Consider the following 27,396-nt stretch of genomic DNA (forward strand, 5'->3'; position numbering starts at 1 on the left):
TTTAACATATAATGTATTATTTGTTTCAGAGGTACAGGTCTGTGATTCAACAGTCTTACACAATTCACAGCGCTCACCATAGCACATACCCTCCCCAATATCTATCACCCAGCCACCCCATCCCTCCCACCCCCCACCACTCCAGCAACCCTCAGTTTGTTTCCTGAGATTAAGAATTCCTCATATCAGTGAGATCATATGATACATTTCTTTCTCTGATTGACTTATTTCGCTCAGCATAATACCCTCCAGTTCAATCCACGTTGTTGCAAAAGGCAAGATTTCATTCCTTTTGATGGCTGCATAATATTCCATTGTATATATATACCACATCTTCTTTATTCATTCATCTGTCGATGGACATCTTGGCTCTTTCCGTAGTTTGGCTATTGTGGACATTGCTGCTGTAAACATTGGGGTGCATGTACCCCTTCGGATCACTACATTTGTATCTTTGGGGTAAATACCTAGTAGTGCAATTGCTGGGTTGTATGGTAGCTCTATTTTCACTGAAACCCTTAGGTATTTATTAAATGAATGCATAATCATTTTGTGGCTGTACCATAACTGACTTGATCATCTTTCTGTCCTTGGATATTTAGATTATTTCACATTTTTTCTCTTAATAGGTAATTAATAATCCCTTGATAAATATTGAGTTTATTATCAGACAATAATTGTATTTAATGTTGAAATGAATGTTTTCTTAAGAAGTTGTAGTCTGAATTTTGGTGTTTCTATAGACTATATTCCAGAGGCAGTGTAGCATCAGGAGTTATGAGTGTGGATGGGCGGCCGATTGTCTTGGTTTGAATCCCAGTTTCTGACCCTGAACAGATTACTTCCCAGTGCCTCAGTTTCCTCATCTGTAAATTAAGAATAATAACAGACCTCCACTATGAAGATATAAAATGTGTGGAACAGGGCCTGACACACAGTATTACAGAGATGTCAAGCATTATATTTACTGTCAGGACATATGAATATTATAAACATTTTAAAAGCTTCTTTACGAGTATTGCCAAATTCCCACTAGAGGTTTCCCATCAGCATTACCTCAGGATGCTGATTTTTACCATACAGAATTAGTTATTAGCAAAACTTCCTTGTATGCATCTGTTATTATTGGCATGTCCTTAATACTCAGTTTCTCCTCTTTGTTCTGCCAGCCCTGATCTTTGTGATATCATTTATCTACTCACTAATAAGTGTGGAAACAAACTAAAAAACTGCACTATTCTCTTCTGGCATGTATCTTCTTTTTTTCTTTTGTTTTAAGGGACTTAGAGTGTGACATGTTACTTTCTTATGAGGATAGGTAGGAGGGTCACGTGAAAGTTTGAGACCACTGTCGTAATAGGAGAAAATAAAGGTGTGTAGAGTGTTTTAAAAATGCCTGGAGGGATGTCTGAGAAGAGTGTCCTGTTCTTCAGGATTTCCTTTTGTGTTCAAGGGGAAAAAGGCAGGTGGACAAGAAGGGAGTTCTGTAGAAAGTTGAGGCCTGGAAAGGCGATGTTCTAGGGAGTAGCTTAGGGAGAAGCTCTTTTCTCCTCTCAGCGTGGGTCAGAGCCCTTTCATCCCCATCTGTGTCACCCGTTGCATTCTGGGTAAGCTCTGTTTGGGAGAGTGCATCTCTGACTAAAACAAGTTTGAGGAGCTTTTCGCCCTGAGAGGAATGAAGCCTCAGGGAGAAGTCTCCTGGCGCTCCAGACACTTACTACTCTGTGTGTCTTTCCTTTTGCTCATCAGCACGCGTGGGTGTGGCTGCGGGAAGGGGGTGCCAGAGCCCTGCGGGGATGAAGTGAGGTCACCTGCTATGTGGCTTCTGAAGCCCACTGGCGCATGGACGGTGATGCTGTCACTGAAGCAGTTGCCCCACAAGCTGTAAACTACATTTAAATATGAAACTTTGGGTGGGAGGTAATCTCATTGTAAAGCAAGCCCAGGTTCAGAAAGGGGAACCCTCCTACACTGTTGGTGGGAATGCAAGCTGGTGCAGCCACTCTGGAAAACAGTATGGAGGTTCCTCAAAAAGTTGAAAATAGAGCTACCATACGATCCAGCAATTGCACTACTGGGTATTTACCCCAAAGATACAAAAGTAGGGACCCGAAAGGCTACGTGCACCCCGATGTTTATAGCAGCAATGTCCACAATAGCCAAACTGTGGAAAGAGCCAAGATGTCCATGGACAGATGAATGGATAAAGAAGATGTGGTATATATATACAATGGAATATTATGCAGCCATCAAAAGGAATGAGATCTTGCCATTTGCAACGACGTGGATGGAACTGGAGGGTATTATGCTGAGCGAAATAAGTCAAACAGAGAAAGACATGTATCATATGACCTCACTGATATGAGGAATTCTTAATCTCAGGAAACAAACTGAGGGTTGCTGGAGTGGGGGGTGGGGTGGGAGGGATGGGGTGACTGGGTGATGGACACTGGGGAGGGTATGTGCTCTGGTAAGCCCTGCGAATTGTGCAAGACTGTTGAATCTCAGATCTGTACCTCTGAAACAAATAATGCAATATATGTTAAGAAAGAAAAAAAGAAGAAGAAGAATGTAGCAGGAGGGGAAGAATGAAGGGGGGGAAATCGGAGGGGGAGAAGAACCATGAGAGACGATGGACTCTGAAAAACAAACTGAGGGTTCTAGAGGGGAGGGGGGTGGGAGGATGGGTTAGCTTGGTGATGGGTATTGAGGAGGGCACGTTCTGCATGGAGCACTGGGTGTTATGCACAAACAATGAATCATGGAACACTATATCTAAAACTAATGATGTAATGTATGGGGATTAACATAACAATAAAAAATTAAAAAAACAAAAACAAAAACAAAACAAGCCCAGGTTGAATTTTTTTTCCAGTGGTTCAGAGTGGTTGTCTTGGGTGTTCCCTACCCTTTATCCCTGCTGTTGACTCACTCCATGACTGGCCTTGTATTAGAGGAGCGAAAAGTACTGTGCTTGTGAATCACCCTATAGTTCTTCAGCTTGAAAAATGTAGCCTTGCAACCTGAAAAAATACTCAAAACCTTGGTCAAATAAAAGAGATCACAACTGTGTGAAAGAAGTTATTAAGACTTCTAGATGTCAGTTATACCTCTGTTAAAGAAAAAGAATTCTAGGTCATTCTCTTTCATGAAGAATGAAATTTGTTAGATGAATATTAGACCATGTATTAAGTTACTTTTGGTTTTGTTCCTTGGGCCACTGTGACTGATTGATGGTACCAGTCAATACTTACCAAGAAAGACTGATTATATTCAAGGTAAACAGAGGAAGAATGTTCTATTGTGCAGTAACCCACAGTCTATTACCAGAGGGAGACAAGAACTCCCAAGTTCTTATTTTTGTCCCTTGTATTGATTTACTGTATCACCTTGACAAGAATTAAGGATTTTTCTCTCTTTTTCTAGTTTACCATATAGAGAGATTTTATGTAGTTTATTTACTGAAAAAGGGATAGTTTTCTTGGTAGCTGAGGACATTTTACTTTGGTTTTCCTTTTTCTGGAATTGTTATGATAAGAAATTAAGGCACCTATTTATCTTATGTCTTTTCCTAGGTTCCTTGATTCTGGAGAGTATATGGGTTTGAGTCACCCTGTGTCTTATTCCTACTAGTACAGAGTAGGAAGGGCATTAGAAATTCTGGATCAAATCCCAGCTCTGCTGCTTCCTTCCTGGGAGAAGCCTTGGGCCAGATTAAATCCTTTGATTTATTTATTTTTAATGAGTAAAATGAAGGTCATGATACATAAATACAGTAGTATTTGTGAGATGATGTGAAGTCCTGTAGCATATGGCATAGTAACTTTGACATGAGTTTGACACTTGACATTTGTTGTAGGTGCTTAATACGCATTTGCTAATTGAATTAAAATGATTAGGAAGCCAGTAGTATTTGTTGAGGTCAACTGTATCATATTTATACTACTATCATCTTACTTAGTGCTTATATTAATATATGTATTAGGTATCTAGTAAGGTACCTGGTGATGGTTACTCAGTTTTACAGATGAAATAACTTGAGTTAACGAAGTTAAATCATTTTCCCAAGCTGAAATTGTTCCCTGGTGTTGATGCCAGGATCTGGACTCATATTTGTGTAGGTCCCTTACTCTTGCCTCGACTCCTAAGTGTGTTCTCTCTCCTTCCCACAGCTACCTTCATAGCCTACCAAATGGAGCACATAGAGAGTGAACTATATAGAGGGAAATTCCTTTTATTTTATTTTTTTATGTTTTAAAGCCTAAAGGCACCTGATTACTTACTAAACTTACATAAGTGTATATTATCTAAGGTATTGGTTGGGACAGAAAATAAGGGAAAGAGGAAATATTCTTTCAGAAACCAACAAGTCATACAATTTGAAAGAAATCTGAGAACACAATAAGCATTCATTATAATTTGTCATTTATATTTTTCTCTGAGCTTTTGGAGGTCTTAATTTTTGGGTTAACTTGGATTGATTTGGATTTTAAAGTGAGTGGTTCTGTTTTCCTTCCATATGGTAGTTATAATTGTAAAAGTTTTCAAAACTAAAGACTTTAAAACCGCACATGATCTCAGGTACTCATAATCTTGGTGGATTTATCTCATATATAAATAGTGTGGAAACAATGTTTATTTACTTTGTTTTCATCAACTTGTATATAATAACTATGCTCTTTAGGATATATTCTTAACCAGACCTCTGAATCTGAAGGAAAGGCAAAGATTGAAAACCCTAAAAGAACTGTAATTTCTTTAAGTTGTTGAACACAGATAAAGAATTGCAGAAACTTTCTACCCTTAACAGTGACTCAGAAGGACAGCAGCTAGATCATAAACAGTTCTTCAATGTTGTAGCAGTGTAACTGTACTTAGAGGGTTCTTCATGTTCATGTGTTTTTAGTGTGCTCTGTTGGAGAAAGTAGGCTAAAATCAGATGTTAGGTGTTTTCTATTGCAGTTCTGCAATAGAAAGAACTGCAGTTGTGAGGACAGATACCAGTAAATTCTTCAGAGCAGAATCCAGTAAGTACTTCTTTTGTCCGCAGCCACCTCTACTGCGGATGCTCAGCCACGCAGCCCCTGCGGTGGCAGGAAAGTACCAGATCTGATTGTTGATTGTGGGGAGTGGTGGCAGCAGGGGAGGAGCTATCCAAAAAAGCCTTTGTGTGGAGAGATTTACGGCTCTACTGTTCTACATCATCTCTGCCTCAGCTTACTTAGCACATTCTATCCTTGGCCTGCTTCTGGATTCCTGACAGAGGAGAGCAGAACCATGACTGTATTTTGTCCTGTGGCTATTAAACTTCAAACCAGGGTGCCCTCCGAGCAGGATAATTTCTGAATATATTCTCAGTTATCAATTCTCCTTTCAGAGACTTTCTACAGCCTCGTCATTTTGGATCCCAGCCCGGGCAATCATCCTCTGAAAAGGTGTCACCAGCTGAGTGTCCCCTTCTTCTCCCGCCCTCTTACTCCTCTTTCCGCTTCCCTCGCCCTTCCCCTCTCTCCCTTGCTCTCCCTTTCCTCCTGCAGCCAGCAACCTAAAAGCAGCCTAGCCATAACTGAAGTGTTTAGCTCTGTCTTCAGATCTGAGTGGGGGTACTCTGACCTGTGACTTAGTCTTTTTTCTGTGTCTTCTATAAAGTCTGTCAGAGTATTGAATATATAAATGAATAAAAGTACTTGAGACACCTTTTTTTCTCACAGTTATTATTCACGTAATACACAAAGGCATCTTCCTTGTGAGAGATTCAAACACTCAATACAGAAATATGGAGAATGAAATATGCATTATATCACCCTGATCCCCACTCCTTCCAGCTTCTACCCTCTTCTGATGAAACTGTTCTTTCCAATTTGACACGCATCTTTTATATATATTATTATTATTTTTTTCACTTAACTATATATCTTAGAATCTTTTTCATGTCACTATGTGCAAGGTTTCCATTATTGATATTCTGTAGGATGGGTGACGTATTTCCCCATGTCTTTGTTGGCCATTTTGCATTCCTTCTTTTTGACTTGTAGACTCGTTATGATCAAAAATCATTTGTAATTGGGAAGGGGCTGTCTTTTTTCCTACTGATTAATAGGAGTTATATTTTGGATGTTTTAGTGTGTATTATATATGTAGCATATATTTTCTTTCAGTTAGTCATGCTTTATTTTTAACTTCATTTATAGTGTCACTGTTACATCAGTACTTTGTCAAATTTGTCTGCCTTTATTAATTAATTAATTTTGAGAGAGAGAGAGAGAGAGCGTGAGCACACATTAGTGGGGGTGGGGGGTGGGGTGTAGGGAGAGGGGCAGAGAGAGAGGGAGAGAGAGAATCCCAAGTAGCCTCTATGCCCAGTGTGGAGCCTGACATGGGGCTCAATGCCACAAACCTGAGATCATGTATGACCTGAGCCAGAATCGAAAGTCAGCTACTTAACTGACTGAGCCACCCAGGTGCCCCAAATTTGTCTGCCTTAAAAAATTTTTTTGTCTGCCTTTATATGTTCGTGTTTTTTGGAGGTTTTGTAATTTGCTTTGAAACACTCTTCCTCCCAGCTATTTTTAAAACACAATTTTCTGTGTTTTCTCCTAATGGTTTCATTTGTTTAAAAAATTCTTTCATTCTCAGGGCACCTGGCTGGCTCAGTCGATAGAGCATGTGACTTTTGATCTTGGGGCTGTAAGTTTGAGCCCCCATTACTTAAAAATAAAACCTTAAATTTTTTTCCTCATTCTCATTTCTAATATTGTATAATTTCTTCATGTACTGCCAGATAGTGTAAGTCTGAAGATTTTATTATAGCTATATGTTTGAGATGTGTTGTCAGTTCCATGCTTATCTTGAAATAATATCTCCTTTTTAAGCTATATTCATTTTCTTGGCAGAAGGATTAAGGATTTTTGAAAATGTAAAGAGCTTCTTTATGAAGATATGCCAATAACTCTGTTTTAAATGTGGTTTTTAACTGTACTTACTGTCTAGCACAGAAGCAGTAGACTGGTTATGCTCTCAGCAAGGAGGGACTGCAACAGAAAGTAATGTCAATTTTATTTAGATTCAGATGTTAACAAATAATAGTCATAAAAAACAAAAGCTGAGATTCATCAACATTCGGGATTTAAATTGATAAAGCTAGTAATAAGAAAGGGGCAACCGTGGAATTTTTTTTTTAATCCTGTCATTTCTTGTAGAGGAGGAAGAATTCTTTTTAAGCTGTGAGTAATTGAACCTGAAAATGAAAGAGGAGAGACTGTCTCAACTATAGTCTTAAAGTATTTCTTTGTATCATGCAACAGTCTGAGAATCTCCTGTTACCAAAAGAAATTACAACAGAGACAGAACAATACTCCTGATTAGGAGAGATCAGGTATAGGCTTGAAGTATATGGGCCTTTGCAGTAGTGACTAAGCTAAGAAATTACTGGGAAATAACATTGATAGACTTTCACCCATGGAGTTCTCAGCTGTGTTGCTGATTTTTTTTTAATGATAATTTAATGGCATGATTTTGGTGGAATTTTCCTAATAAGAATCCTGCTTTTAACAAAACAGGGACGGGGGTAGATGCTGCGTCGAAGGCTCAGAGATGTTAAGTATCTTCCTCTAGGTCTGTAGTCCCACAGAGCTGGGTCACACGGATCAGTGGGGGAAAGTTGGATTAGTTGTAGCTCTGTACTTACAGAAATAAACCATAATGATATCTCTGTGGGAATAATTGGTAAGATTTTTCAACTAAAATAGGAGCAGGGACTCCCTTGCTCTTACCATTACACCTACAACCTCCAGTCACAGATGATGTTGGCTGGGGCCACTGTAGGTGAGCGTCACATCAGGTGGGCAAGGGATTTGTTACTACGACGAAGGGCAGAGCTGCTAGGTGGTGATTGGGTACAGGCTGCCAGCTCACAGGTGGCCAGAGGGGGCACTGGGCGGGGCGGGGGGAACGGAGTGGTGCTGTGCATCAGGTCTGATCCGTTCTTATCCAGCTCCCTGCTCATCAGTGGTCATTGTCTCAGGAGCTGGTCTTTTCACTAATCCCAACTATTTCTTCCAGCCAGTTTTCCTTCTATAATGATAGAAATCTTAGAGGTTTTCCCTTGCTATTTTTACTGGATTGTACTACAGAGCTATTTCTGGGCAGTGGCGGGGAAACTGACTAGATCCATCCCCTTATTCTCTCCCACCCCTGTCTTTTTTCCACATGGCTCCAACACTTCATCGTTTCTTTTTTTTTTTTTTTTAAGATAGAGCCTTTTGCAAAGTGTTGTCCAGTCTTTTGAAATTCACATATGAACCTTATTAATAAAACAGAAATCTCATGCTTGCCGTAAATTCTGATGTGACCTCTTGGTAAAGCATTGCAATTAGCTTTCCTGTATTCTTGAGAATGACTGATCTACAGAAGGTGAATTCCATCTTTTGTGTATCCTCACCACTGAAGATTTGTCCAAGCCTCACTTTTTACTTTTTGTTGTTAACTTATTAAGAAGTTAGCATTTTGTTTTCTAAGTATGAAATTTATAATACTGAATATGCTTTTACAAACTGCATCCTCTCCCTTCCCCCCACCTTAGTAGCTGTATGACCCTGGGCAAGTTGTTTGACCCCTGAGTGCCTCTGTTTCTTCTTTTGTAAATGGACATTATCTCACAGGATTGTTGTGAGGACAATATGCAGTGTATGTGTGTTGTATGTATGTTGCTGAGAACAATACCTGGCAAATAGTAAGTGCTCCCACGTTGTTTGCTACTATTATAACCCTCCTTCAGTGAAATGGGTAAACTCAGGCTATTCTGTGGTGGGGCAGGGGCTCTAATAAAACAAAGACAATTAGAAAGGGAGAGAAAGGAAGCCAAGGATACTTACTGAGCAGATACTTTAAACTTCTCTGCAGAAGTTGATGTATACTTTTTTCATTTATGGTGTATTTAGAATAGAGTTAAAGATCATATGTGGATATTTCCCAAAGCATATTGGCAACTATTAATCTAGCAGGGTCTTTTCCCTTGGCATGATCGAATTTGCTGGTTCCCTGTAGCTGAAAATAACTAGTGTTCTTTTTGTTGTTGTTTGTCATTTTGAAGTTATAGTTCATACAGTTTCTATTCAGGGAGGTCTGTTTGTCTAATGTTTCAGACAAACATAGGAGAACTGAAGGTGCTTGGTCTGTTGCTTCTTTAGAACAGGGGTTCCCCTTTCTTCCCTCCCTCCCTTCCTTTTTAAATTTTATTTATTTATTTATTTATTTATTTATTTATTTATTTATTTACGTAATCTCTACACCCAGTGTGAGGCTCGAACTCAGGACCAGCCAGGCACCCCAGGGGTTCTCATTTCTTGACATTTTTTCATTCATGCTCAGAAGCAAAGATCTCATAAATTGGAGATCCCTTGTTTTTCCTGCATTATTCGATTAGAGGTTCTATTGTTTGATGACACAGAAAAGAAGTGGGTTTTAGAATCAGATTAAAGATCCCACTTAGGTTGTGGAATATTAAGCTGCTTTCTTAATCTCCCCAAATCTTGTTTTTTATATCTTTAAAATGAAGAGGTATCATCCAGCTCAAAGAATTATGATTGAAGTGAAAATTTTTGTGAAATGTACATAAATACTTGGTGGTGGAATTCCCCCTGAAGGATATGTGTCTAGCATATAAAGTTGAGCTTTCTAAATCACCTTCATAGCATGAATATCAGGGATGAGTTAAACAAGTTAGGCTGGGTGTTGTTTTTTATTCCAGGGGAATTCTGCCTGGGGTGTTAGAGAATGTGATGAGCTAGTTCGGCAGTGAAATGTAACATCCTATTGGTTTGCCTTGTTGCAAAAAAAGTTAGGAAATCAAAACTCTCTTTTTAAGGGACTTCATATCAACAGCTTAAAATTAAAAGGAGAAAGATAACTTAGTTTTTTTTAGTAATAGTTGTATATATTCTATACAAAATAGTGCAGGAGGCTGGCTTTGCTAGTGTTTGTTTAAAAGGGGGAGTTGACTAGTTTTCAGCTTACAAGTGGGAGTGTCTAGTCAGTGTTTTTCTTTCTACATAGAAAGTTAACAGGACTCTGACACATCAGAGTTTGTACGGAAAGTTTAGGGAACTACTGGACACACTACTCTCAGAATGATGGGGCAGCTCATGAGGAATGATCAAGACTGGAACGCAAAGCTGGTGGGGCTGATGTGCTGTATGGGTTAGTAGTTTGACCTGTAATATCACTTTCATGTTTTCAGTACTGAGAAAGGAAAGTTGCATTACCTGTGTTGGTTTGTGTGGAGGGAGTTTAGCAGACTGTGGGGCACCCTTCAGAAATCCGGACAGGCTACATAATAACTAATGAGCCTCCCTGGAGAGAACTTTCACCCTCTTGTTGTACATAGGAGATGTATTTAAATAATCCTAATATTTATTTTACGTGTGATACTAAGTGGATTTAATTTCCATTGGATTTTACTGAAAACCAGTCAGCGTAGGTTGTAACAGTAATAAGTGCTCTTTTTGCACATTTGTGTTTTCTAAATGCTGTTATTCTTTGCTTTCTGTGTCATTACATATTTTCAGCCAGGTTGTTCCTAAGGTGATCATAGGTGTATAGTTTTACTTGAAACTTAGTCTATACATGAAATAATTTTCCAATAGAGGAATGTTCTAAAACTTCATTCAGAAAAATAACTGGATAGTCTGTAAAACCAGTAACATCAGTTAAAATCTCAGGAATCGTTCTCCCTTTTTGTTGTCGTAGCAATGTTGCCCTAAATATAAATCTCACTGTTAGACATCCCTTACTGAAATGAAATAAAGAACCATTATGAGACTTGTAATTGGAAAATTAGATGGTATAATCTGGAATACTCCCTTTCGAAGTAACTCCCTTTTGAAATAATGCTTTTGGAAAGTGGCAAATCACTGTCTCCCCAGACTTAAATTATTCCCTGATCATAAGTGCCTTTCCTGAAGGAAGCTGAGGCCCTTCAAGTCCACATTACCACTTTCCTCGTTGTAGCACTGTGGGAGGCTTCTAGTGTTGAAGAACCTGCCTTGGTATACTTGAATGGGAGACATCTAGGTTGATCATGGTTTAAAAGAAAAGGTTTAGGTGTTACTGTTAGAAAACTGTATCAGAATTTATGAATTGTGTGTGTTACTTAGTTAGCTTTACTCTTCGTACCTTACTCGTGTAATTTAGTTGTGGGTCATAATTCCCAGGTATATTACCTCAGCATTACCTGCCAAATATTTAGCTCGCATCTCACATTTTCAAGAGTGCTTTTGAGCCTCTAGCAGAAACCTCCACAACCAAACCTCAGTGATCAAAATAACCTTTTTAGAGTTGTATTATTTAAGTGAATCTCTCATCTGTACCGGGAGGTAAATTATTTGATTAAATCACCGTTCTTTATATGCCATGTGGGTAAGCAATTAATCAATAAGTGATTTTTTTTTTAAGAACGTATGTTCTGTGTCTTCATATTCCTTAAAATAGAGGACCACTTTTTATTAATTTAAAAAATAAGACATTTATTAACCATTATATGCCAAGAGGAGAATTTATATATATACATAATTATGTACATAATTATATATTGTATATAACATTATATGTATAATTATATATAACATATACATATATTAAATTTAATGAGGCAGAGTACATTTGTTAAGAGTTTGTATTATTACATGATAATCCAAAAAATTAATAAAATTTTGGAGGATAGTTACAGGAATGCCTTAATCTCATATTTTATAACATGATATGAAAGCTATCCTTGAATTATGAAGATTTTTAATTAATAATACATTTTAATGTCTTTTTTTGATGATTTAAGATTAGGGTCCTAGGTTATTAATTGGATGGGAATAATGTGGATATTGCCTAAGAAGTAATCTTTTTTTTATTCCCTTACTCTGTTTTCGTCTTGCTAGAGGCTTGGAAAAGCACTGCTGAAAAGGTGATAGGAGTACTAGACTTTGGTGCAGAGGTTTTATTGTTTGCACTTGCTTGTCCGAAGTTCACATGGCACAGAAATTTCTTTCACATGGTAGAGCCAGATTCTTCAGCACCCTGTCTGTGATTGAGATGTGTTCAGCACTTCCATTTGCAAGATGACTCTATCTTTGGGGTAGAGGAAAGGACTCTGGAGGGAATCACAACACATGGGTTTTAACACATGGCTGGCTTCTGTCTTGCTAATCTACTTATTTTCCTTCAAGTCCCATTTGACTGCCCTGAGCAGGGTTGGTCTTTCTCTCATTTGTGCTTGCTTACATGGTAAATGCTGCATCATTTGCTCAGTTGGCATGCTTATCACACTGCCTTCATGTCAGGTGCCCTCTCTAGATGATGAACTCCGGAGAGCAAGGGCCAGTGCACTTTCTGTCAGCATGGTTGTCCCATTACCACCGTGGCACTGGGCTTATCATATGGCCTGATAGATGTTGGAACAAATGAGTAAATGAGAGATGTATAGAATCTACATTTTATCAGTAAGTAGGACTAGTAGTTGCTTCTTATTCTTTGTTCTTACCTTGTGTACTAGTAATTTAAGTTCATTCTGAACTCTTTAGGCATGGCAAGCCTCAAGGATGTTTAAGATGCCATTATTTCTTTAAGAGATATAGTAGTATACCTACCTCTATAGAGTTCAGTTGTCCTTTTTGAAGCATAATAAATTCAGATTTTGGGTAATTATTTGTTAAGTGCATAAAAGCACTATAACATCTTCTGTGGGGTAGACAAAGGTGAGTAAGGTACAGATGATACCCCAAAGGGGCCAACAGAGGAATTAATATTTTGTGGATGTTATTTTGTGGATGATATTTTGTGGATGATAATGTTGGTTAACAATTATTTGATATCATTATTCTTGGGGAGAGTTGCGCCTAGAGATTTTACATTGGGAATTAGTGTTTTTGTTTTCTCTGGATAAATACCCAGAAGTCAAATAACTGGATCAACTACCCTATGGTCATTCTATTTTTAATTTTTTCAGGAACATCCATACTGTTTCCTATAGTGGCTGTACCAATTTATATTCCCACCAATAGAGTACAAGGGTTCCCTTTCATCCACGTTCTCTCCAGCACTTGCTATTTCTTCACTTTTTGATAACAGCCATTTTAACAGGTGTACCGTGATATCTCGTTGTGGTTTTGATTTACATTTCCCAGATAATTAGTGACATTGAACATCTTTTCATGAACTTTTGGCCATCTGTGAATTCTACCAAACATTCAAAGATTTGATAGCTATCCTCAAATTGTTTCAAAAATATCGAAGAGGAGAGAACATTTCCAAACTCATTTTACAAGGCTAGCATTACCTTGATATCAAAACCAGACAGGACACCACGAAAAAGAAAATTATAGGCCAATATCCCTGATGAACATAAATGCAAAACTCTTCAACAAAATATTAGCAAACCAAATTCAACAATAGATTAAAAGGGTCATACATCATAATCAAGTGGGATTTGTCTGGGTGATTTGACATTCACAAATCAATCAAAATGATACACCACATTAACAAAATGAAGGATAAAAATTATATTATCTCAATAGATGAAAAAAGACACGACAAATTTCAACATCCATTATGATAAAAACTCAAAGAAGTGGGTGTAAAGGGAACACAGCTTAACATAATAAAGGTCGTATATACCAAACCCACAGCAATAAAAAGCTGTGTACTCTTGAACTTCTGTTTGTTGGGGGTTTTTTCATTACTGATTCAATCTCCTTATTAGTACTTGATCTATTCAGCTTTTCTATTTCTTCATGATTTGATCTTGGAAAATTGTATGTTTCTGGGAATTTATCCATCCTACGTTTAATTTGTTGGGGTATAATTTGTTCATAGTAGTTTCTTCATGATCCTTTGTATTTCTTTGGTATCAGTTATAACTTCTCTTTCATTTCCAATTTTATTTATTTGAGCTCTCTTTTTTTTGGTGAGTCTAGGCAAAAGCTTGTCAATTTTATCTTTTCATATATCTTTTCAAAGAACCAGCTCTTGACTTCATTGATCTTATTTATTTATTTATTTTGTCTACATTTCATTTATAGATGGTCCCTAACTTATGGTGGTTCAAGTTAGATTTTTTGACTTACTCTAGTATGAAAGTGATTTCCATTCAGTAGGGAACTATACTTTGAATTTTGATCCTTTTTTTTGGCTCCTGAAATGTGGTATAATACTCTCTCATGGTGGTGGGCAGTGTCAGCTGCAGCTCCCAGGCAGGCATGCAATGACAGGTAACAACTAATATAGTTACAACCATTAAAACCATTATGTTTTTCATTTTCAGTATAGTATTCAATAAATTACATGATGAATCAACACTTATTATAAAATAGGCTTTGTGTTAGATGATTTTGCCCAACTGTAGGCCAGTGTAAGTGTTCTGAGCATGTTTAAGGTAGGCTAGAGTAAGCTGTGATGTTCTGTAGGTTTGCTGTAATATATACATTATCAATCTATGATATTTTCAATCTCTGATGGGGTTACTGGGACATAACCCTATTATAAGTTAAGGAAGTATTTTCCACTCTTTATTATTTCCTTCCTTTTACTAATTTTGGGCTTTCTTTGCTTTTATTTTCCAGTTCCTTTAGATGTAAAGTTGGATTGTTTATTTGAATTTTTCCTTGTTTCTTAGGGCAGGCCTGTATTGCTGTGAACTTTCTGCTTAAAACTGCTTTTGCTGTATCCCATAGGTTTTGGAATGTTGTATTTACATTTTCATTTGTCCCAAGGTATTTTTTAATTACTCCTTTGATTTTTTTGTTGACTTATTGGTTGTTCAGTAGCATGTTGTTTAATCTCCATGTATTTGTGATTTTTGTTCCTGTAATTAATTTCTAGTTTTATACCATCGTAGTCAGAGAAGATGCTTGATATGATTTTAATCTTCTTAAGTTTGTTGAGACTTGTTTTTTGGTCTAACATTTGATCTGTCCTGGAGAATGTTCCACGTGTACTTGAGAAGAATGTGTATTCTGCTGCTTTTGGATAGAATATTCTGTATATATATATTAAGTCCATCTGGTCCAACGTATCATTTAAGGCCAATGTTTCCTTATTAATTTTCTGTGTGGGTGATCTATCCATTGATATAAATGGGTTGTTAAAGTCCCATACTATTATTGTATTGCTGTCAGTTTCTCCCTTTAGGTCTTGTTAATATTTGCTTCATGTATTTAGAGTGCATAAATGTTTACAAGTGTTAAATCCTCTTGTTGGATTGACCCTTTTATCATTATGTAATGTCCTTCTTTGTCTTTTACACTCTTTGTTTTAAAGTCTAGTTTGTCTGATATAAGTGTAGCCATAGCAGCTTTCTTTTCACTTCTGTTTGCATACAGTATGTTTTCTATCCCTTCACTTTCAGTCTGTGTGTCCTTAGATCTGAAGTGAGTCTCTTACATGCAATATATAGATGTCTTGTTTTTTGAATCCATTGAGCCAATCTGTGTCTTTTGATTGAAGAATTTAGTCCATTTACATTTTAAGCAATTATTGGGGCACCTGGCTGGCTCACTTGGTAGAGCATGCAACTCTTGATCTTGTGGTTGTGAGTTCAAGCCCCATGTTAGGAGTAGAGAATACTTAAAAATAAAATCTTAAAAAAAATAAAGCAGTTATTGATAGGTATGTATTTAATGTCATTTTGTTAATTGTTTTCTGGTTGTTTTTGTAGTTCCTCTCTGTTCCTTTCTTCTTCTTTTGCTTTCTTCCATTGTAATTTGATAACTTTTTTTAGTGTTAGGTTATGTTTCCTTTCTCATTATCTTTTATGTATCTACTATAAGTTTTTGCTTTGTGGTTACTATGAGATTCATCTGTCTCATTCTTTATATATAACAGTCTATTTTAAGTTGATAGTAATTTGAGTTTGAGCACATTCTAAGAACTGTACCTTTTACTTTGCTTCCACCCTCATGTTTTTTGTTTTTGATATCATATCTTACATATTTTTATTTTGTTTACCCCTTAACTTACTATTGTAGCTATAGTTAATTTTACTACTTTTGTCTTTTAACCTTCACACATTTACAAGTGGTTAATCCACTACATTTATATTTGCTTTCCCAGTGCAGTTTTTACTTATGTAAACATAAGTTTTCTTGTTAATTAGTTAGTGCCTTTTCTTTTCAGCTTGAAGAAATTTCTGTAACATTTCTTGGAAGGCCAGTTTAGTGGTGATGAATACCTTTAGCTTTTACTTGTCTGGAAAACTCTTTACCTCTCTTTCAATTCTGAATGATAAACTTGATGGGTAGAGTATTCTTGGTTGGAAGTTTTTTCCTTTAAATATTTTGAATATATCATGCCACTTTCTTCTGGCCTTCAAAGTTTCTTCTTAAAAATCAACTTATTGTCTTATGGGGCTTCCTTGTATGTAGCAAGTGGTTTTTCTCTTGCTGCTTTTAAGATTCTCTCTTTTTCTTGAACTTTTGACATTTTAATTACAATGTCTCTTGGTGTGGGTCTCTTTGAGTTCTTCTTACATGGAACTTTCTGTGCTTCCTGGACCTGGATGTCTCCTTCCTTCCTTAGGTTAGGGAAATGTTCAGCCATTATTTCTTCAAAAAAGTTTTTTGCCCCTTTTTCTCATTCTTTTTCTTCTTCTGAGATTCTTACAATGTAAATGTTATTCTGCTTGATGTTGTTTTATGGGTCTCTTAAGCTATCTCCTCTTTTTAAAATTCTTTTTTTTTTTCTTTTTGCTGCTGTGTTTGGGTGGGTTCCACTGCCCTGTCTTCTAGGATGATCTGTTCTTCTGCCTCATCTAGTTTGCTGTTGAACCACTCTGATCCATTTTTCAATTCAGTTATTATATTCTTCAGCTCTGTGACTTCTGTTTAGTACTTTCTTAATATTTTCTATCTTTGTTGAAATTCATCCATTCTTCTCTCAAGTTCTTTGAGTATCTTAATGACCATTACTTGAACTCTTTATTGATAAGTTACTTATCTCCATTTCATTAAGGTTTTTTCCTGAGTTCTTATCTTGTTCTTTTGCTTGGAACATATTCCTGTGTTCCCTCATTTTGCTTGTCTCTCTATGTTCATTTCTGTGTATCAGGCAAATCACCTACCTCTCCCCGTCTTGAAGGAGTGGTTTTGTGTAGGCGATGGACCTTATCATTCAACCTTGCCCTAGCTCTTTGTTGTCTCTCAAACTTTTGTGATTGTTTAAGCAGCCTGCTTTATCCTTGACATGTCCCAGTTGTTGAGATTGTGCCAAACCCTGACAGTGTTCCAAAGGAAGGGATCTCACTTGGCATTTATTTTCTGGCTGATTGGAAGCCAGACCCTCAGGCAGCACCTTTTAATGTATGCAAATATATACAGTCCTGTGGGACCATAGTCATAACCTCTCCTGGGCCTGCAGACCAAGTGATTTAGAGATGTCTTCTTGGAAACAGTTGAAAAAATCAGGGCTCCAGATGAGTGTATAAGCTCTTTCTGGGAAGTACCTGTAAGCTGTAGTGAGGCTGAGGGAGAGTACAAAGGTGGCGTCCTCTGGCCTATGTTTTCTAAGAGCTCCTCCATGGTTTTTAGATGGATGGTATACCTGAAGCCTACCCCTCTGGCTAATGCTCCAAGATGAATAAATAGACCTTTTTTACAGGAACACGGGGGGTGTATCTGTCTAATGTTTGTGCTGTGCCCTGGGAGCGGTAGCTTGCCAAGAACTATCTCTTCTATTGTTTCAGTTCCATGGAGTCCAGCAACACAGTCCACCCTGGCCACCAGAGACAAGGGCTTCAAGTGTCACCCCTGTGTGGACTGCGTGTGCCCACTGGCTTTAGTAGAGTACACACGGAGCCTAGGGCTGGGGCAAACCCACCACCTTCAGTAGTGCTTGGGGGCAGCCCAGGGCAGCCCAGGGCTTGGGGGCAGTACAAGGCTGCCTACTGGCTGAAGTGGGACTGTGGGAGAAGGGGGTGGTGGTGCCCTTGCACGTCCAGTAGAAGGTTTAAGATTAGCTAATGAATCTCCTTCTCATGTGGTCTAGGTGCTTTTTAAACTGCTGCTTTTGTGCTGGGTCCCTGAGTGAGTGAGTCTGTGTGTGAGCCCTTTAAGAGTGGACATTCTCTTTCCCACACAGCCCTTTGGGTCTCTTGGAAGTAAGCGCTGTTGTTTTTCAAAGTCTGATGTTTCGGGGGCCCATCTCTCTGGTGCAGGTCCAAGGGTTGTGATACCTGATGTGGGGCACAAATACCTTGCTCCTCAGGTAGATGCTCCACATTTGTGAGATCCCTTCCTGTTGTGGGTCACTGTACCTGGGGTAGGGTTTTTGGTGAGACCATGTCTCTGCCTCTCCTAGCTGTCTCACTGTGGGTTTTGTTATTGTTGTTGTTGTTGTTCTTTGTTGTGGAGGAGATGTTCAGCTAGTTTTCAGGTCTTTATCAGAGGGAATTCATTCACATGTGGCTGTAGATTTGGTGTGTCTATAGAAGGTGAGTTTAGGGTATTGCTATGCAGCTATCTGAATCCAATCTCCTTAACAGTGTCCATAAATACTTTTAATAAATAGAACAAACATTTTCAAAGGAACTTCATTTCCATTAAAATAGTTTAAGGGCACTCAGGGATGAAGAAGGGGGGCGGAGTGAGACATAGCCTACCCCTAGGGTGGCTATGGATGGAAAATTTCAAACTGTGGTAGGGAAGGAAGAAGACCACCAAGGAAGAAGAAATCACTATCCTAGATGCAGAAAGGAGGAAGAAGGGAAACAAGAAGGTAGGGAATTGCTGCCTAGAACCAGGGAGGAGGAAGGTAGTATAGTTTTGAGTGTCAGTTCTAGATGTTGGAAGGTTATGGTTTTCTTTTGAAATAATGACGTGATGAACCACAACATTCTAGTACTCTTTCTCCTTAAATCATAAGAAGCCTTCCCTCATTCTTCTGTGTACCATGTCTGTGGTAACCAGGGCAGTATCAGCTCTCTGTAGTGAGGATCTAGTTGGGATGTTTCTTTTTTACCAGACAATTCAAAACTGGGAGTCTAGAAAAGAAGCAGCATGGTTAGTCATTAAACCAGAGTTTACTTCAGCCAAAGGACCTGAATGTAAGTCCTGCCTTTTATCACAGTTATTAAATGTTTTGCTAAATAGTTGTGGACAAGTGTTTTAACCCCTCTAAGTCTTGGTTTCTTCTTCCAAAAGATGAGAAGGACACTACCTACCTTCCCTCTTTTAGTTGGAAGACCAGATGGGAGGTAATATGTGGTCAGGTGCTTAGGGATGTTCAGTGCAAGGGCTCACCTGAAGCTAGTAAGGTTTTTTGTCAGACAACATCCTAGTAATGGTAGTTGTGACGGAGTTTATGCAACAGAATGCGCAGAGGGGTTTGTTTAATGGAGTAACATTGGTAAATACAACACCAGGAAGAGACCAGTTTGACAGATGGCTCTCTAATTTTCTTACAGATAGCTGTGAGTTGCCAAAGTGTAACAGGAAAATCCAAATATACTAAACAATGTTTTTTTGAGTACCTTACTTTTGTTTATATGCATAATCACAATTAAAGTCTCCTCTTTGTAGATTTTACCAACTTCATTTTATATCTTTTTTCCCCTTCCAGATGAACGGGACAAAGTTCAAAAGAAAACGTTTACAAAATGGATAAATCAGCATCTCATGAAGGTCAGTTAATCTTATTTTCACATCTTGGAATTGTTTAGCATGCCTTTAATTATTGTGCAGGAATTGATCATATAGCTCTGAAGCATAGCTTTTCAGTATCAAATTGAAAGTTTAAATTCTAGAGCATTTGACATGCATTTTAGTTATCTAAAATTATCTGGTGTGTGGCCTGTGGGGGGTGATGAAGGTGAGAAGGTAAGTACACAGTGATTACAGTGCATTCTGTGACATTAGTTAAAACCTATTATTATTGGACTCTGAAAAAAATCTCAGCAGTTTAAGAAGTATGTAAATATTTATGTATTAGGGCATGGAAAAACTTCAATTCTCAGTAAGATTTTTTCTTTCTCAAGATTCAAACCAAGTTCTGGCATCAGATATATGTGGATGGGAGAGGGTTACATGAGAATAAGGATGGATTATAGAGACAGAAGTCTAGAGTTCTTTAACTTCTTGTACTTGGTATGACTCAGATATTGGTGCTTATGTGTACATTTCTCTGTGTAGTAAATAGTTGTGGTTCTGAAATTAATATTTATTTGTGTGCTCTGGGACACTTTGAAGATCTGATATAAGCTCTCCAGAAAAATAAACATGCACATAAAATTTGCATACAATTTCATGGAGTTATTGGATCCCACCGAAACCCTTCTATAAATCTCAGCTAAAGCACCTGTATGACTTCACAATGAACTATTAATCACTTTTCCCCCCCTCTTACGGATAGTCCTATAGATGGAAACAGGTAACGTTTTAAGTCCGCTGTTTGGGACTTAGAAAGAATTTTCTCACAAATAAACATTATTTTAAGTGTGGTTATATTCTTAAGCTACTCACAAATCCTATTTAAAGCATCATGTAGCAAAGTAGTACCAATAGTAATAGCATCTAATAGCCTTCTGTAAAAGTGATTCTCATTTCAAGGGGCATATCAAAATCACCAAGGGATGTTTTAGTCCCCCTTCTCTCACTACCCATTGACAAAATCCTTTTCCCAAATTCTAGTATATCAGACAGGCCATGTCACCCACTCTCCAACTGAGAATCATTTCTGTAGGGAGTTTCTGGTACTGCTGGGAGCTGAATCCTTTGGTGTGTTGGCAAAAGATAAAAGGTTGAGACACTCTGCTTTATGATGATTTTGTGAAGAAATATGTTGTGAATACTAATGAAGGATACCAGCAGTTTACCTACTCTCTTCTAAGCTTTTGTCTCATCATGCACATTTTGTGAGTGGGACTCTTCCACAGGACAGGGCAGAGATGGGCTGATGTGAGGGTTGTGTTATGGAACTTTGGAGCTGAAGGCTCTGACAGGAGTTCCCCATTTCTGAGGTGAATCCAAGGGAAGCAAAGTTTTTGATGAAGAGGTTCCCCTTTGGTGGCTGATGTCCTAGCAATCTTTGTAGCTGTGGCTCTCTTGGGGTGGGCATTTTGGTGGGCACAGAGGGTTGCCCCATGTCTTCTGGAGCATAACTGCTATGGTTCACGGTTGGTAATCAAATTACAGCTGTTGGCAGTGGGCATCAGAGAGAAGTAGAAACACAAATGAGGATGACCCGCATAGGGAGTACAGCACTGGCTACTTACTGGGGGTGTACTGTGTGCCAGGCATGTTGGACTGGGCCATTCATCTTACAAGTAGTTCATAAATTGAATGGTTGAGTAAGTGGGTAGTGAGAGAGACTTCTTTTGCTAAAAATGTCAAAACACTGTTAGAGCTGCTTGAGGACAAAGTCTATATTATTTATTCTAGGGCTCATTACAGTGCCTGGCAAGAGTATTCTCACTGTGTGTAATATACATTGCATACATTAAATCATTTAATTCTTCTAGCAACTACCCAAGGTGGTTTAATTTAGTGGTTATATACACATAGCCTTCAGAGTCAGACAGCAAGCATTCAAAGCCTGATTTACTTGGACTATGTGACTACTTTTTTTTTTGATAAAATGACGAATCTCAAGATTTAAGGTTTATCTGCTGCAACACAGTAAGAAATGGGAAAATATGTTATTTTATGCACAACAGCCATTAGATAGATACCAGCCCAACTGATTAGGTTTGTAATCAAATTGGCTTATTTGTTTCCTGAAGTATGTTACAGTGTCAGAATTTGCAGTTAACTCTTATTAAATGAGGAGTCACTGTAGGGAGTGGGGGAAAGCTGGACAGTACAGTCTTGGCTAACTCCCACGGTCAGTTGCTTACATTCTTGTTCTGTTTTGCTCTAGTATCAGCTCAAAGTAGTCTTCCCTTATAATCTTAAAAATTGTGCCCTGAAATTTCTGGCACAAAACTCAAATATGTGAGAACACAGTTTTTTAATCTTTCATTCTTTTATGTCTAGAAGTTATAGCTTTATCCTCAAGTGAAGAAAAATAAATATCCTAAAACATTTAGAAGCACCAGGCTGTTAAGTTTTGTGTTGTTATTAGTTAACCAGAGAAAGGGCAGCCTGCATGTCATCTTTTCCATGTTTCACTCAAGTGATGGTAAAAGGAATGTTGCACTATGTAGTCAGCCTCTTTTGTCTCACTAAAAAAAAATGCTGGACACCTTTGCTCTAGGTGGCCATTTGGTCCTAATCCCATTAGCGTGAAATATGAGTATGTGAATTTTAAGTAAAAAATTTTAATATTATAAAGTAATATTTCTTTCTGTATTGGTTTTCTTATATTCTTCACTTGAAATATTGAACATCTTTGAGGGAGAATTAGGGAAAGGGGAGAAACAGGTCCCATGTCTTTTTTGCCTTACCATATTCCTTTTCAATGAATGAGAGGTATGGTATTTTAAGAGTTTTTAATAAAATGGGATCATAGGAAAGGATGGCCATGACAAATGAGTCAATAAAATGAAAATGGGTAAGGAGAGAAAAAAATGGGAATGAAATCATTTAGATAATTGGATAATCCTATGTGTCTTCTTTATGTTTCATCAGTTTTAACTGTAGTCACAAGTAGTCCTTAAACCATGGGGAAAGGGAGGTATACAGGGGAGTTCTAGGAGAAGAGAGAGAAGAAGAGGTGAGGGAGGAAGTTAAAGGGGGCAAAGAGGGGAGAAATGGCTGTCTTGTGCACTAAGGGTGCTCTCACACAGCCCCGGAGTTGTGCCTTGGGGTCTAGGGCCTGGAGACTTTGCCCTTGGTTCAGCTGCTGGGGAGTGCTGACCCCAGCTAGGGATGTGTTCCCCACCTTCTGAAATAATTGTTACAAATTTTGCCCTTTCTAAATTATTGTTTTATTTATTTTAATTTAATATTATATAATTATTTTACCCTGTTCTCTCCAGCACAGTTTTGTCTCCAGGGGTAACTGTTCTTGGTGGTTCTGCTGCTTTGGGCAGTGAGGCAATTGAGAGGTTTAGTTCCAGAACAGATTTGACTTTGCTGAATTTTTTCTTTTCATTTTTTAAATTAAATATTTTGCTAAGTTAACGGCAAATTATCTTTGAAAGAAGAATGGTTCCTTCAAAGTTGTTAGTCTGTGGCATGTGAGCCAAAGATGTAACAAGAGGTCAGACAGGGGGTTGTGTCCAGGCTTTACAGTTTATTATTTGTGTGACCTTAACCTTCTTAGGCTCTCATCTGTAAAATGGTGGCAGTGATAGGTTAGTGTGAGTATATAAAGGAGTTAATCCATTTAAGCATAAAATATGTTAATTGGCACAATGTGTAAGTTGCCTCTGGAACTTCTCCTCCCTCGTCCAAATCCCTTTTCTTACCACAAGTACTTTCCCTTTTATTTATTTTTTTAAAAAAGATTTTATTTATTTATTTGAGAAGGAGAGAGAGAGATAGCAAGAGGAGCACGAGCAGGGGGGAAAGGGAGAAGCAGGTTTCCTGCGAGTAGGGAGCTTGACGCAGGCCTCCATCCCAGGACCCTGAGATCCTGACCTGAGCCCAAGGCAGGCACTTAACCGACTGAGCCACCCAGGGGCCCCAGTACTTTCCCTTTTAGTAGAAAAAGCTGGGATTTAGGTTCAGAATCTGTTGAGGTAATAGATTGGCCTGTTGCCTTCTTGCTGTAGAGTCCTACTGGGACACTGAAGAACAATTATTTATTTGAGGTAATCCTGTTAGCCGTACCCTCCTCTCCTCTCTATACACCGCTCCCCAGTCATTTATGGATTGACCTTGGGGCCCAAGGTTTTTTTTATTCCTCTGTTTTCCTCTTCTCCCACACACTCTCCTTGCAGAAAGGGAATCAACGAAGGCCCACCATACTTCTGAAAGATTGGCCATTTTTACTCCTCAGTTGTAATTTCACTTAGATTCACAGCTGGAGGACATCTTCCACATCCTCTGATTTGCTGCCTTCCTTTACCGGAAGGGAGAACTTTACTGGTGGAACTGCAGTACAAGGCCTGAGATGAGAATATGAATTAGAACGGGGGGGCTGTGTCCAGTGTTTGGTTTCCTTGTGCACTGTGACGGGTTGCAGATCTGCCAGTGGGTTCCCCTTGGCTATGAGGTTGTGTTTACTTTTCTCTACCTGTAGTTTTAACTGCTCACCAATTATTCCCTGTGATTTAGGAAGTTTTGGTTTATGCAGCTGCAAAATAGTATAGACCAGTGCTTAGGGAATGATTTTGGCATGATCAGTTTTTAAAAGTTTAGATGACTGAGAAAAGTAAACATTGGAGTTTTTAAATGACTGCTTAAGTTACTATTACATCCATATGTATAAACATTTTTTTCCTTACAATATTTGGGTAGAATTTTTGGGGGGGAGAAAAACTGTATTAAAAAAATAATATAGCCTTATTTTATATTCACCAGAGCTATAATTACATTCATTTAAAATAAGCAGATTGCTTAATTAAAATTTATATTTGCGGGTGAACAGATGCCTTTGGCATTTTTCTAAATGTATTTAAATATTAGTGTTCTCATATTTCAGTTGTAGGACTAAGCCTGTCCTTAAACTGATTGTTCTGGCAAGAGTGTTTTCCTTTGGATGCATCATTCTTCAGAATACTTTTAATAATAAAGTCCAATTGACACATTCAGGTCTGTTCCCTCTGCAAGTCTCTTCACACATTGAGTAGACTGGATTGTTTACCTTGCAAATTGGATATTTAGGTAGACTATTGGTGTTGGTAACATTTATGTATTATTCTTTAGCATAATTTTAATTATAGTATTAAAAACCATGAACTGGTTCTTACCAAAATTGTTCGTGACTTCAGTTAGGTAAATTTTACCCAGAGAATTGTTTTAAGACATAAAATTGGTGACAGTCTTTTATTATTTACAGTATATATTTTTTTTATGTCCCTTCTACCTATGGAACTTTATAAGCTAGAGGGTCTTATATCATTATTTAGTTTTTGTTGTTATTGATGACATGCAATTCTGTCTTGTATTTAGAAATCAACAAGATGGTAGTATAAGAAATGGCACCTAAGATTTAAGTATCTATGATTTAGCTTTTCCCTTACTCTGGGGAAAACAAGAAAGAAGGAAGCCCTTTGTTTTCTGAAGTACTTCAACAGTTACCAAAGATTAAAAAATTCCCTTTTAATTGTTTACTTAGACCCAGAATTAGAACTTGAACCATGACTGAGAGGCTGTATTTAAGAGGACTAATTTAAGGGGATGAACAATTTTTTGGGAGAACATTAGAGTCTGAAGAAGTCCATTTAATGGGCTTTCCTTGCCTTGGGTCCATTTAACTGGCAGATTATAGTGGAAATAAATTCTTCTGTACCAGTTTGCTATACTGTAAATTTATCCCTTAACATTATATAGTAGGATATTTGGTCTGAATTTTAATTTACTGATACATAAATGGATTTGGAGAGGAAGGGGCCCTGGATTCAATATTGCACCCCCACACCCTGTGTGGCGGTTACCTGCTTGGTTACCACATGGGAGACACCCAGCTGACTCTGTTCCATCTTGTCTTTGGAAAGCTTCCTTTATTCATAGTGTAGATATCCTTTGCCCACATTTTAAAGTCAACAATGTCATGGCTCCACTGAATCAATCACACTGTTCTTTATTTTCTGATTTGGTGGATGGAAGGAAATGTATATCCCCAAGCTGAGAACAGAGTGATAACTTTTAGAGAGTAGAGAAAAAGCTCTAATCTGCTCTGTGTTCTTGACCATTGCATACTTCTTGAGTGGTTTTACATCTGTGGGCACAGATGACTTCATAAAGGGCTAATGAAAAATTCATCTTCTGAGAGTATAAGGCAGTGTTTTGGTTCTTAAAATCTGCAAATAATATATGTATTTTAAAGACCTTTGGCTTATATGAGTGGTTCTTAAAGTTTAGCTCCATCAGACTCACTTAGAGGGCTTGTTAAAAAAGATGACGGGCCTTACCCCAAGAGCTTCTCTGATTCACTAGATCGGGGATGAAGCCTGAAAATTTCCATTTCTAACAAGTTCCAGGAATTTGTGTTTCTAATAAAATGCTGAAGTTGCTAAGCTGAGGCTACATTTTGAGAACCCCTATCATAGGTAAATGGATAAATATTACAGTTAACCCTCAGTTTCATTTGATATAACCAAAAAATATTTTAATATGGTTTAGAAAATAGTAGCTATGTTTTATTGAGCCTATATGCTAGGTACTTTATAATATTAATACCAATATTAATAACAGCTGCTAATAGTACTTGAGAGGTAACCATGTGCCAGGATCTGTCACTCACATGTCTTAGTTTATTTTTTTAAATTTATTTTTAATTTTTAAAAATTTTTAAAGATTTTTTTATTTATTCATTTGAGAGAGAGAGCCAGTGAGTGCACAAGCAGGGGGCATTTTCAGAGGGAGAGGGAGAAGCAGACTCCCTGCTGAGCAGGGAGCCCACTGTAGGGCTTGATCCCAGGCCCCAGGATCGTGACCTGAGTTGAAGGCAGATGCTTAACCGACTGAGCTACCCAGGTGCCCCTCATGTCTTAGTTTATTTAATTCTCACAACTATCCTTATGGACTGGTCCTATTTTATCCCAGAGTTACAGATGATAAAATTGATGGACAGAAAGGTTCTGTAATTTTCCAAGGTCATACACCTAGTAATTTTTAGGACTATGTGGAAAATAAGGCTAAGAGAGATTATGTAATTTTCCATAGATTGGAACAGGAGTCTAAGGAGGAAGTGAAAAATGCATCCCAGTCTGCCTCAGTACAGATCTTTTGCTGTCTTGATTACACTGAATTCTTAAGGGTGAATTTAGAGTGGAGTGATTAAAGCTGAAGGAGAAGCTGAGCTTGACATTTGGACATTGGTCTGATTTCTCTACAAATACGACTTGACATTTAAGTTATTTCTGTTGTGGTATAAGAGATAACAATTTATGTAGTAGAGGAAGGGTTGAAAGCTTTTTGGGGAAATGTCTGGTTTAAAGGCCCACTGTGTAGAATTTAGAAGCAAATCAGGATTTAAAAATGTGAAGAAATAGTTGATTTCAAGATAGTAAAAGAGGTACGTGGAAGAGTATGAAAATGGCTCTATGTAGATGAACAGTAGCTTGGGATTGAGAAATTCTGAATGTCTTCTCATCATGAAGAATAATGATATCTTGGTGATAAATTCCTCATCAAGAAAAAAAAGTCCATAATAACACTGTTTACTTTCAACAGTGCTTTATTGAACTTTAGTATAATCAGGGCTGTATTTGAAATACAGTTTAGGAGCTACTGTGTTTTCATGCAGCTTTTTTTTTTTTTTTAAAGTAAGCTCTATACTCAACGTGAGGCTTGAACTCAGGACCCTGAAATC

General features: G+C 37.8%; 1 protein-coding gene across 18 annotated transcripts in view; it reads left to right on the forward strand.

The window, feature by feature from the left end:
- DST (dystonin) overlaps positions 1-27,396 on the forward strand; it is a 470,596-nt gene that overhangs the window by 196,633 nt on the left and 246,567 nt on the right. For all 18 annotated transcript variants that reach the window (XM_032409610.1, XM_032409591.1, XM_032409594.1 and 15 more), the window contains one exon: positions 19,597-19,658. In XM_032409610.1, coding sequence (XP_032265501.1) covers positions 19,597-19,658 — 62 coding nt within the window. The remainder of the gene's footprint in view (positions 1-19,596; positions 19,659-27,396) is intronic.

Source organism: Phoca vitulina, unplaced genomic scaffold (genome assembly GCF_004348235.1).
Source record: "Phoca vitulina isolate PV1807 unplaced genomic scaffold, GSC_HSeal_1.0 scaffold11, whole genome shotgun sequence".
NCBI classification, from domain to species: Eukaryota; Metazoa; Chordata; class Mammalia; order Carnivora; family Phocidae; genus Phoca; species Phoca vitulina.